This window comes from Desmodus rotundus, chromosome 10 (genome assembly GCF_022682495.2).
Source record: "Desmodus rotundus isolate HL8 chromosome 10, HLdesRot8A.1, whole genome shotgun sequence".
NCBI classification, from domain to species: Eukaryota; Metazoa; Chordata; class Mammalia; order Chiroptera; family Phyllostomidae; genus Desmodus; species Desmodus rotundus.
Genome location: NC_071396.1, coordinates 63,236,310 through 63,248,327, shown reverse-complemented (window position 1 = coordinate 63,248,327; position 12,018 = coordinate 63,236,310). Strand labels below are relative to the sequence as shown.

General features: G+C 39.6%; 1 protein-coding gene across 2 annotated transcripts in view; it reads right to left on the bottom strand.

Moving 5' to 3' along the window:
• The window catches only part of AFG3L2 (AFG3 like matrix AAA peptidase subunit 2), a 41,264-nt gene that overhangs the window by 3,875 nt on the left and 25,371 nt on the right, over positions 1 to 12,018 (bottom strand). For both annotated transcript variants that reach the window (XM_024580252.4, XM_053912449.1), the window contains 3 exons: positions 9,014 to 9,129; positions 5,574 to 5,774; positions 1,566 to 1,760 (listed from right to left, as the gene is read on the bottom strand). In XM_024580252.4, the coding sequence (XP_024436020.1) occupies positions 1,566 to 1,760; positions 5,574 to 5,774; positions 9,014 to 9,129 (512 nt within the window). The remainder of the gene's footprint in view (positions 1 to 1,565; positions 1,761 to 5,573; positions 5,775 to 9,013; positions 9,130 to 12,018) is intronic.

Here is a 12,018-nt window from a genome sequence, read left to right as displayed (position 1 = left end):
TTTAGATCTGTCACCACCAGCACACCTCAGGAATGTCAAAACATGCCTGCAACAGCTCTGAGGTGGTCTCTGTCCTAGTCTCTTCCATCCCACTGGCAGTGGCACACTGCTGCCACACTCTACTTTTAAATGAGGAACTTGAATCACTTCCACTCAAGATTTTTTAAGACTCCATACCATTAAAAAAAGGGGTTGGATCAGACTATTCTAAAAGTCACTTTTATTCCTATAATTGTGTCTCTAAATTTTCTAACTAGCTTTTGAGGACTTGGGTACTGCAGTCCTTCCCCCCACCCCCCATTATCTATCTGATCAAGGCAGGCCAACCCAATCCCACCCTCCTCCCCAAACCCTTCTCTGCTTAAGTCTCCACACTGAGAGCTCCATTCTTTCCCATTGACTTTAACCTGACTATCCTTCAAGGTCAAGCGTAAGCCCTATGTTCTATGTAAAGCCTTCTCTGACCACTCTGGTCTTTCCTTACTTGGAGCTACTGCTGTATGCTTTCTAGTGTTTCACAGACACTAGCTCTCTCCCCAATTACACTGTGTGCTTTTCTGAAAAGACGTCATGGATTTTTAGAATTGCACGGCACAGGGCGGGTTCACAGGAGGCTTTTCTGAAGACTTGCTTATGAATAGCCTACTTTAGAATATTCTGTTATCTGTGTCAATCCTTTATAAGGCTTTTTCATTTGTGTTTTTCTCATTTGAGTGTGGAATGTCCAAAAAACAAAAAATTCTAATTTTGGTTGCAATGGATTTGAATAATTAAGAGTGTACTGGATGCAAGAAATCCACTGAATTCAAAAAGAATCTGCCACTTTTGCAGCTGCTATTCAAATAAGGTACAACGATGAAAATCACGAAGCAGTTTTACTCGTGGATGCTCATAATTAAGCCAATGCAGTTTTCGTGTGCTGACTTCCACTTATCAAGTTTGGCTAATTCTTTTATGTGCCCTTTCATTTGTCATTCTGGAGGTGAAAAACAATGGTAAATTTCTATCAGTACAGTGTGCTCCATATTCAGGAATGCAGCAGAGCCTCGAATAGCGTTGTTTTGTTCAGCACTGTTTTGTTATAACAGTGACAAGAGGCCATAAGAACTTAATTCTTGTTTATATCAATTAGCCTATGGTAAAACTGGTTTCATTACACATCATTTCACTTAAGGTTGCAGAAACTATCAACAATATTAAGTAAGAATTTACTATACTGGTAAAATACTTGATGGAAAAAAAATACTTGGTGGGAAAGAGTGTAGATTAAGTTGTTCACTGGGTAGTTGATAATAGACTTCATTAATCCATCACTCATATCCTTAAGAGTCACAAGAGCCAGGATCATGCCTGGTTTTGCTCACCACCATATTTTCACCACGTCACAGAGACAAAACAGACACAGAAACATCAGAGTGAAGGAAGGAATCCTTCCTAATTGGCTAAAAGTTAGCCAATTATGGGAAATGCTAATATCTTCTATAAACCAACCAAAAGAGTAGATCATCACTTTAAACTTTTTCTGCAAAACTGTGTATAGAATTATTTGCACAACTGGCACCTACCTTCTCCACATCAGCTTTCTTTTCTGTGAGAAGAGCTACTGTTCTTTTATAAGCATCATTAATAAGTATTCGTACTTCGTCATCTATCAGTCTTGCAGTGGCTTCACTATAAGGTTTCTCTAATACCATGTCACCCTGACGTGGGAGGTCAAAGGAGATTTGCCCAACCTTTTCATTCATGCCAAACTGGACAATCTGAAAAAAGAATACATCACTAGTCGTGTACATCCATTTTTGGTGACAGGCTAACATATTTTTATAAAATGCCAGTAAGTCTTTACAATGACATTAACTCCACATACTTCACTGTAACACTATTCTTTAACCTGGCAAAATCTACATGGCAGTCTTGAGTAGGCTGAGTAGATAAGAGTGTTCTGTATAGATATAGGCAACAATGGACAGTGTCTCAAATTTCTCAATGAGGAATACAAGACCAGAAGCCCCCAGACAACATATACAACAAAATCAGGTAAGAAACAGGTGGGGACAAATCCCAACAGCTATAACACCTGCATGATTCTACCCTCTGCATGAGGGGAATTAGAAGAGAAGCAAAAAACTTCTGATAGATCTAAGAGTAAGAACCTCAAACCCTCAGGCTCTTCCTACAAAGAGCGTCACATCACCTTGAGAACAACCGACTCTGGAAGGGGCATTTGCATTTTTCTGTTCCAAGTCCACAGGGCTAGGAGACTATGTGAAGAGACTGGCACAGTCTGGGCCATAGCTAACCAAAATAAGCCTTACATTAAGAAGAAGCTTCTGGATTATCAACAAGACAAGTAAAAACAAGTGTTGGAGAGGCTGTGGAGAAAAGGAACCCTCATTCACTGCTGATGGTAATGTAGACTGTTACAGCCACTATTAGATACATGCATCCCTATGTTCATTGCAGCGTAACTCACAGTGGCCAAGACGAAGTGTTCTTCAATAGAGGGCTGGATAAAGAAGATGTGGTACACACATACTACTCAGCCATAAGAAAAGATAAAATACTGCTCAGCCACAAGATGAAATACTGCCATTTGCGACAACATGGATAGACCTTGAGAATATTATGCTAAGCTAAATAAATCAGAAAGAGTTAAGAACCATAAGACTTCACTCATGTGTGGAATATAAGACTGAAACTCATAGACACAGACAACTATGATGGTTACCAGAGGGAAGGGGATAGTGAGTAGTAAAGGATAAAAGGGGACCAAATACATGGTGATGGAAGATGATTTGACTTCAGGTGCTGGGCCCAAAATGCAATATAGAGATCTTATATTGTAGTACTGTACACTTGAAACCTATATAGTCTTATTACCCAATGTCACCCCAATATATTTAAATAAAACAAAAAGAAGAAACTAGTGCTTTTGAAAGTAAAATCCAAACTGACTAGAAAAGAGAAGGCCAGATAAAAGTGGGAAGCAGGAACAGAGCCAGGAGAACACAGAAAGTAGGAAGCTATGTTTTTTAAAACTTCATAAAAATAACAGAAAAGGGAATTCTAAAGCTAAAAAACTAGAAAAGCAGTCCCAATCTTCCTCCTTCCTAAGAGGTCAGGAAAACAAATTTCATGTAAAAATGGGCAACAGAAAAATCTCTTATGAAGTTATTATGAAAAAAAATTAGCAGAATAATGTCTCCATAAGTAAGGAAAGAAAGGTGGAAAGACATGTCCATAAACAGATAAAGGAGTTCCAGCCAAGATGGAGGCATAGGTAGAAACCCTTTGCTTCCTCGCACAACCAAAAGGAGGAAAATAACCAGTCTAAAATCAATAAACAACCAGAAGCGCCAGAAAATCAAACCACATGGAACTCCAGCAGCCACGGAATTAAAGAAAATCAATCAGAACAACCAGACCAGTAAGGCGGCTGACCACAGGGGCCAGCCGGCAGAGAAAAACTGCAGCGAGTCGGAGGGCCTTGGGGGTGGGGCTGGCTACAGCATGGCAACGGGCTATGTAGGCTGCACTGGCGGGGCTGACTTAAGGGGAAACTGAGACTCAGAGTTGATAGGGGCTGCTACAGTGGGAGAAACTCCCAGTCTTACACAAGAGTCTGTCAGAAAGTGCGCTAGGGACAAGCAGACGAGCTGCACTGTTCTCTCTCTGGCCCCTCCCCCAGAGGCGGCACAGCAAAGAGGGTTGCCCAGCCCAATTGAATTCCTAAGGCCACGCCCACTTATAACCTATTCAGGTGTGCCAAGACAAAGAAATACGGCCCAAATGAAAGAACAGAGCATAACCTCAGAAAGAGCACTAAACAATGAGGACATAGCCAACCTATCTGATGGAGAATTTAAAGTCCTGGTAATCAGAATGTTCACAAATCTGATTGAGCTTGGTCGAAAAATGAAAAAACAAATGAAAGATACCCACAATGAAATAAAGCAAAATATTCAGGGAACCAACCATGACAGGAAGGAAACCAGGACTCAAAGCAACAATTTGGAACAAAAGGAAGAAATAAACATCCAACCGGATTAGAATGAAGAAACAAGAATCCAAAAAAATGAAGAGAGGCTGAGGAATCTCTGGGACAACCTGAAACATTCCAGTATCCGAATTATAGGGGTGCCAGAAGGAGAACAACAGCAAGAAATTGAAAACTTATTTGAACAAATAATGAAGGAAAATGTCCCCAATCTGGCAAAGGAAATAGACTTCCAGGAAGTCCAGGAAGCCCAGAGTGTCCCAAACAAGTTGGACCCAAAGAGGAACACACCAAGGCACATCATCAAGTTACCCAAGATTAAAGACAAAGAGACAATCTTAAAGGCAGCAAGAGGGAAGGAAAGAGTTACCTACAAAGGAGTGCCCATAAGACTGTCCCCTGATTTCTCAAAAGAAACCTTGCAGGCAAGAAGGGGTTGGAAAGAAGTATTTGAAGTCAGGAAAGGCAAGGACCTACATGCAAGATTACTCTATCCAGCAAAGCTATCATTTAGAATGGAAGGGCAGATAAAGTGCTTCCCAGATAAGGTCAAGTTAAAGGAGTTCATCATCACCAAGCCATTATTACATGAAATGTCAAAGGGACTTACCTAACAAAAAGAAGATCAAAACTAGGAACAGTAAAATAACAACAAACTCACAACTATCAACAACTGAACCTAAAAAACAAAAACAAACAACTAGAACAGGAACAGAATGACAGAAACGGACATCACATGGAGGGTTATCAGTGGGGAGGGATAGGAAGAACGGGGGAAAAGGTACACGGAAGAAAAAGCATAATTAGTAAGCATAAAATAGATGGGGAGAGATAAAGATGGTATAGGAAACAGAGGACTCAAAGAACTTATATGGACAACCCATGGACATGAACTAATGGTGGGGAGAATGCTGGAGGGTTGGGGGACAGGGCGGAGGGGATATAAAGGGAGAAAAAATTGGGAAAACTGTAATAGCATAATCACTAAAAAATACTTTAAAAAATTCTACTTAGGAGGGTAATTAATAAGAATGGAGATTACACATTTCAAGGTAATTAATATTTGCAAATAAATTTCACCTGATTAAAAAAAAAAAAGATGAAAACTGTAGCCTACTCCTTCAAAACAGGCTAAAAGAAATCAGGAAAATTACAGAAAATATGAATGAATAAGATAAATCAGAATCAGAAAAATTCAAATGAGGTCCTAGAACACAGAAAAAAGATATAAAATTATTTTAAAAATAAAGATGAAGCTACAAACAGCACAAGAGCACATAAACACAACAAATAACGCCCTAAGAAATAAAAGGTAAAAGATGATAGCAAGAAAAAAATTTTTACGTGAGGCATAAGAAGATTTTGAGAAAGTGACAGACCCGGAAAAGCTGACATATGAGTAATAGGAGTGCCCGAAGAAAGTCATTACTTAAGTCTTGATTGCTTTAAAATGGATTTAAGAAATAATCCTTGCCTGAAAAGCCTAAACCAGTCACACACAGTAGTACTGTTTCAGGCCCAATCACAAATGTCCACTGCTCAAATGTGAGGAAGAAACACTCCGTCTCATACTCACTTGGGCATATGCACTCTGAGTCACTTTCCTCAAGTCATCTTGAGCGCCAGTTGTAATTCTTCCAAAGAAGATTTCTTCTGACACTCGGCCACCTAGAGTCATGCACATCCTATCCAAGAGCTGCTCTTTGGTGTACAGGTATTGTTCTTTGGGTAAATACTGAGCGTAACCCAGTCCCTTGCCCCTTGGGATGATGGACACCTGGCAAGTACAAAACACAAAACTGTTGGAGATTCCACCACAAAATATAGACTTGATCACAACATTTACAGATAAACTCACTTGGCAACAAATAAGCACCAGCTGGGCAATCCATCAGCCTTGGATAGATGAGATCTAGGAGGAGTGACTGTTCAGGAAAAATATTTCTCTTAGGACAACTTCACCTTAGAGTTTCAGAAAGTATTTGCCTTTTTATAAAACTCAGTTGAAATTATTCAGTCTTGACAAAAAGACTGCTGGTGAGTGGTGACATCTCCTGAGAGCCTAAATACAGTGAAGGCTCCATTCAACAGGACTGTCCACCATGGCCACACCCTCCTTTACAGGATAGAGGGTAAGGCAGACCTTGATGATCAGCTTCATTTTCTTTTCTAGTCCTCTTTTTGCAACTGAATAAATTCCTTTAAAACCAGTTCAATGTGGTTTTTTTTTCATGTTGGATGCACTTTTATTTATTCTAAACAACTCTTCAGTTTCCAAAACATTGGGGGGACCCCTTTTAATTTATACTTGAATACTAACATGCAAAACATGAGTCTCTGTGGGCTGGGGAGAACACACCGCCACATAACAGATGGGGCTGTGTGTTTATTTACAGGTATGAGTTAATAACATGCAATTGTACAAAGACTTGTTCTTGATTCAGCTATTTTAAAATCAGTAAGTTTTGACAAACCTAACTCCCTACCACAATGAAGAGACAAAATATTCTCTTCATCCTCAAATTTCCCTGGTTTCCCTTTGTAGTCAACCCTCCCCCCACCCCCAGGCAACTGCAGATATGCTTTCAGCCCCTATGGATTAGTTACAATTTCTAGAATTGCATATAAATGGAATCATACAGTACATACTTCATTGCGTCTGGTTTCCCTCAAGGTTTCTGGGACTCACCTCCATTGTTGTGTGTATTAATAGTTGATTCATTTTTACTGTTGTGTAGCACTCCATTATACTAACATTTCAAATACGCATTTCATTCTTAAGTGGTAACAGGGTTGTTTCCAGTTTATTGCTATTATTTATAAAATAGTACAAGTCTCTGCATGGACATTATGTTTTCATTTGTCTTCGGTAAATATCTAGGAGGGGATCTTTGGTTATATGGAAGCATTTATAAGAAACTGCCACACTGTTACTCAAAATGACCATTTCACATTTTGATCAGCAATGTATGAGAATTCCAGTTGCTCCACATTCTTACTAACCCTTAAGGACCAGCATTAACATTGTAACCATTTGGAATTTCCTTATGGTTTAATTTGCATTACAATGATGACTAACAATATTGAGTATTTCATGAGCTTACTGTCTACTCACATACTACCTTTTGTGAAGTAGTCTTTTGCAGTTTACTGGGATTTACTAAATTGCTTGTTTTGTTATTATTGAGTTTTAAGAGTTCTTTGTATATTCCAGACACAAGTCCTTTTTCATATGTGTGTACTGAAAATACTTTCAGAGTGTGTGGTTTGCCTTTCATTTTCTTAATGGTGTCTTCCAAAGACAAACAGTTTTTAATTTTGATGAGATCCTATTTATCAATTGTTTTTATAGTTCATGGTTCTTGTGTCTTCAAAAATTTCTGGCTACTGAAAGTTACAAAGACTTTTTCCTAAGTTTTCTTCTAGAAGTGTTACAGTTTTAGCTTTTATGACCTATTTTCAAATTACATTTTTGCATATGACATAAGGGTCAACGTTTACTTTTTTCCCCCCCATATAAACAATGAGCTATCAGAATCACTTGTTAAGACAATCCTCCCCACCTTCAATTATCTTGGTATCTCTGTTAAAAAAAATCAATTAATCAATTATTTGTGAAGGTCTTCTTCTGGACTCTATTAGTGATGGACTCACTCTATCAGTGAGACCATCTCACTGGTCTATGTGTTAGTCCTCTCACCAATACTAGTCTTCATTACTGTAGCTGTATACAAAGTCTAAAATCGGTTAGTGTAACCCCTTCAACTTACATCAACTATTCTAGCTGATATCTGCAATTCCATATAAATTCCATGTCAATTTCTACAAAAAAGTCTGCTACGATTATGATAGAGATTGCGCTGAAATGTCAGAACAATTTGGGGAGAACTGACATCACAAAATTCCATGAACATGGTATATCTCTACTTTTATTTAGGTCTTAATAATTCAATGCACCGGTCCTATAAAATCAGGGTGGGGCAAATGTAGGTTTACTGTTGTTCGTATGGAAAATAGTATGATAATAAATAAAAGAATAAACCCTGTTTCACACACTAACTGTAAATCTACTTCTGCCCCACCCCATATTTTGATAAATTCATTCCTAGGCATTTCATGTTTTTGATGCTATTGTAAAAAAATTTGGATTATTAAAATTTCATCTTCCAAATGTTCACTGCTATATATAGAAATACAACTGATCTCTGTATACAGACCTTAAATTCCTCAGCCTTGCTTACTAGTTCTAGAGACTTCTTTTTAGATTATTTAGAATGTTTTGTGTACACTTTTAGGCTGTCTTCTCTGTGGTCCCCTGAAGTAAGGGGACCCCTCCCTAAATTTCCCATTGTCCTAACAAAACAAGTCAGTTATGCTGCTTCCTGTCATCCATGCTGCACCAGTTTGGGAATACACTCAGTTGAAAATGCAGAAATTTAACAATCTCACTTGGTGCACCCCTGTCTCTTTGGTCTCTGCTTACTTTCCCAGGCTCTCTGGGATATCCCCGTGCATGCAGTTTACTAGTCAGCCAAGGGTTTGAGCAGTTTCTACTTGATTTTGGGTCTCACCCCTCTGTAGCTTTCTTGCTTCCAGGATTTTCTTGTTAAATTTCCAATTTTCCTCATGTCCTGAACTTTCTCCTCTGCCATCTTGTTAAGTCCAGCATTTCCCACCTCTGGGTATGGAAATCCTCAGGCAAGAAAGCCACAAGCGCCCAATTCTAACTCACTGTAGCTATTACTTTTTGAAAGTAAATTCTCGTCAGGTTTGGTCTGCTTTGGGAAACTTTTCAGTCCCTTCCAATGGTAGTTTTCTTTCCAAAACTTTGTAGCTTATCCATGGGAGGGTTTGTGTTAACCACTTTATCCCACTGTTATTACCAGATGTTTTTGCTAAATTTCTTTAAATTTAAACATCTCATCTATTTATCCTTTGAGGGAGTGCAATCTTCTCCTCAAGTAATTGCTCACACAATCACCCAGCTTGCCTACTGTTCAACAGAACCTGCTTTACCTTTAGAAGTGGGTCTGCATGTTCCAGATACCAGCCAGCAACCGCATGACCTGCCTCATGGTACGCCACAGTTTTCTTCTCTTCAGGCTGCAGAACTTGTGTTTTTTTCTCTAAGCCTGACAAAAACAAAAAACCAACACCACTGCGTTAGTGACACTGACATAAAAAGACAGTTATCCAGTACTATACAGTGCCTTATCTAAAAGGTGATTTAGAGACTACTATGCTTTGACAATCCAAAAATGATCAAGGTTGGACTAAAAGTAAAGGATCAACTTCAAAATAGACCCAACTACAGCAAAATGCATTCACTACCCCTACTCCAAGGCATACTTTTCCCCTAACTTTCCTACTCTTTTGAGCCACATGTATTATTTTTGGATATAAACATAAATGCCAAATTAAATACAGCATTTAAGTCAACTTAAAACATATATAATTCACCCTGACTGGTGTGGCTCAGTGGACTGAGTACCAGCCGTGAACCAAAGGGTTACCAATTCAATTCCCAGTCATGGCACATGCCTGGCTTGTGGGTCAGGTCCTCAGTAGGGGGAGCATAAGAGGCAACCACACACTTTCTTTCTCCTTCCCTTCCTCTCTGTATATAAATAAAATCTTTTAAAAAATAATACACACACACATACACACACACACAATTCATAGAAAACAGAGTCTGGAAAGAGCTCAGTCTAGGTATTCAGAATTACCAAGCACTGGGAAAGCAATGATGCCTGCCATGGTAGACTGCCTGCTCTCTCTTCTTGATGGAAGGTAGACAATAGTCAGAGGAAGGACTAAAGATCTGGAAATACCGAGTCGGTTAGGCCAATGCTGCAGCACCCAGCACACCCAACAAACAGCCCAAGGGGGTTCCAAGAGCCAGACAAAGGAGCAGCAGGGTAGACCAGAGAAGATAAACCCCAAGAAACCTGTGCTGGTCCTGTGTGTCAACTACAGACCTGAAGGGCCCCTAATCTATGCACAATTCTTCTCTGGCCTGGATAAAGGTCGATGCTGAACCTCATATGCACCTTTGTAATGTAGAAACTAACGACACAGTTTGTACTAATACAATTCATCACACCTTGCCTTAACAAAAGTAGTTCTGTTGTGTTCAAGATAACTCATCTGAGAGAATTTATCAACTGGTAACATATTAAGGAGTCTAGAAGACTTAAAAAAGAGAGAGAGCACTAGGTTACCAATGATATGAAATAAGGCAAGTATGTATATACCACAGGTGGAAAGTATATGCAAGGGTGGGAAGTTAAAGAGGGTGTGTTGACAAGCCCTCTGTTTTACAAAGATAAGCAGTTCTTGCTTACCTGAGAAAACAAAATTTCCCCCATAGTTTATCATAGGACTTTTTCATTTTCAGTATATTATCACAGAACAAAGGCTACCCACGGCTGGTTTACAGTGGCTGAACTGTGAACAGGTGAGTGTCCACCCCTCTCAGAGCAAGGCCTCCTACGCTACCGGCAGCCCTGTTTTCACAGTCCCACTTTGTACTGAGCACTGATAGCATCCCCCTGACTTAAAAACACACAAATATGCAGTTTTCACATTTCTACAGTGATTTACTTCATTTAATTCCATCCACACCTCTGTCATTTTAGATTTTTTTCTTTTCATTAACCAATTTTAGAATAATGGTTGGTACTCACTCATTCAATAGTTATTTAGCACCTAACCCAGATTGAGCACATTGCTATTATAGCTCTAGGTCCTCACTGGAATCTCCATTAATCTGGCTTCATACTCTCTCTTCCATTCAAACTGTCACGTCAAGTTACCAAGAACAACAGTCTCACTGCCAAATCCAAAGGTCATTCTCCCTCACATCCCCCTATCATTTGATCCTGCTGCCAACTCTTCCTTAATAAACATGTCTTTGTCCTTGTCTCCCTTCTCCTCCAACCTCCTGAATCTTCTTTGACAGCACTTCTTCCTTGTCTTATTTGCAGGTGCACCTTCTGGGTCTGTAAGCACACAAGCTTTGGTGACTTCCCTGACTCACATTTCACCTCTCTGCTACAACATTTGGCAATGCTTACTAGGTGAGTCCCTGTTCCCCCTACAAGGTACCTGCTCCCTGAGTCCTCTCACACACCTTCACACTCCAGCAACCACATCTATACCACTGTAGTGTTCTGGAATTCCACAAGGACACCATGTTCCATCAAACCCAGCACATCTCATATTCTGCCAAACTAGCTGCACTAGAGAACCCCATTCTTCCTGTAGCCTGTCAAGCTGTCCTCCCCCCACCCCCCAATTTCCACCGGAACTGCCTGTGCTAAAGCCTTCTATCTCACATGAATGACTGCAAAGTTCTCTGTCTCCAAATGCTTCTCTCTTCTTCAGAGACAGATCATTTTCCTAAACTATCATTAGTTATCATATTACTCAGTGGCTCAGAAAAAAAAAACTCACGTTTGTTCAACATTGGCCACAGGACATTTTAAAAAGTCCTTGAGCATAATATTCAAGGCTTCTTAAAATCTGGACTTAACTTTTTTCAACTGTGCCTTACTTTCCACTTGAGTCTGACTAGTTTACTTTCCCTCTATGAAACACAGGGCATATGTAACACTATCTCCAAAGCGTCTTCTATTCATGCCACTGTCACACAGCACCCCATCTGTCTATTGAATCCAGTTTAAACTCCACCTCCTCTGTGCAGCTCCTAACTGTAGTCTTTTCTCTCCTTTGAATGCCCAAGTTTTTGAATCGCTAATTATGTTCCTATGAGTATTAAGTTGTAAGATCTCTAGAAAGCAAGGAAAACACATTATGCGTATTCCCACCATGCTGGTGGGGTGAGCATTTCCTGGTTAAACAGTCATTAGAGCTGTTTATCCTCCAGCTATATTTAGCATAGAGCACATTTAATTCATTTTTGGAAATAGGAAGGTTGTGAGCATTTATAAAAAAAATAGATTGGTATAGTTCAGAGGAAGACATCTCACTGCTTGCTGTCCATTCGAGTGAGGCAGCGT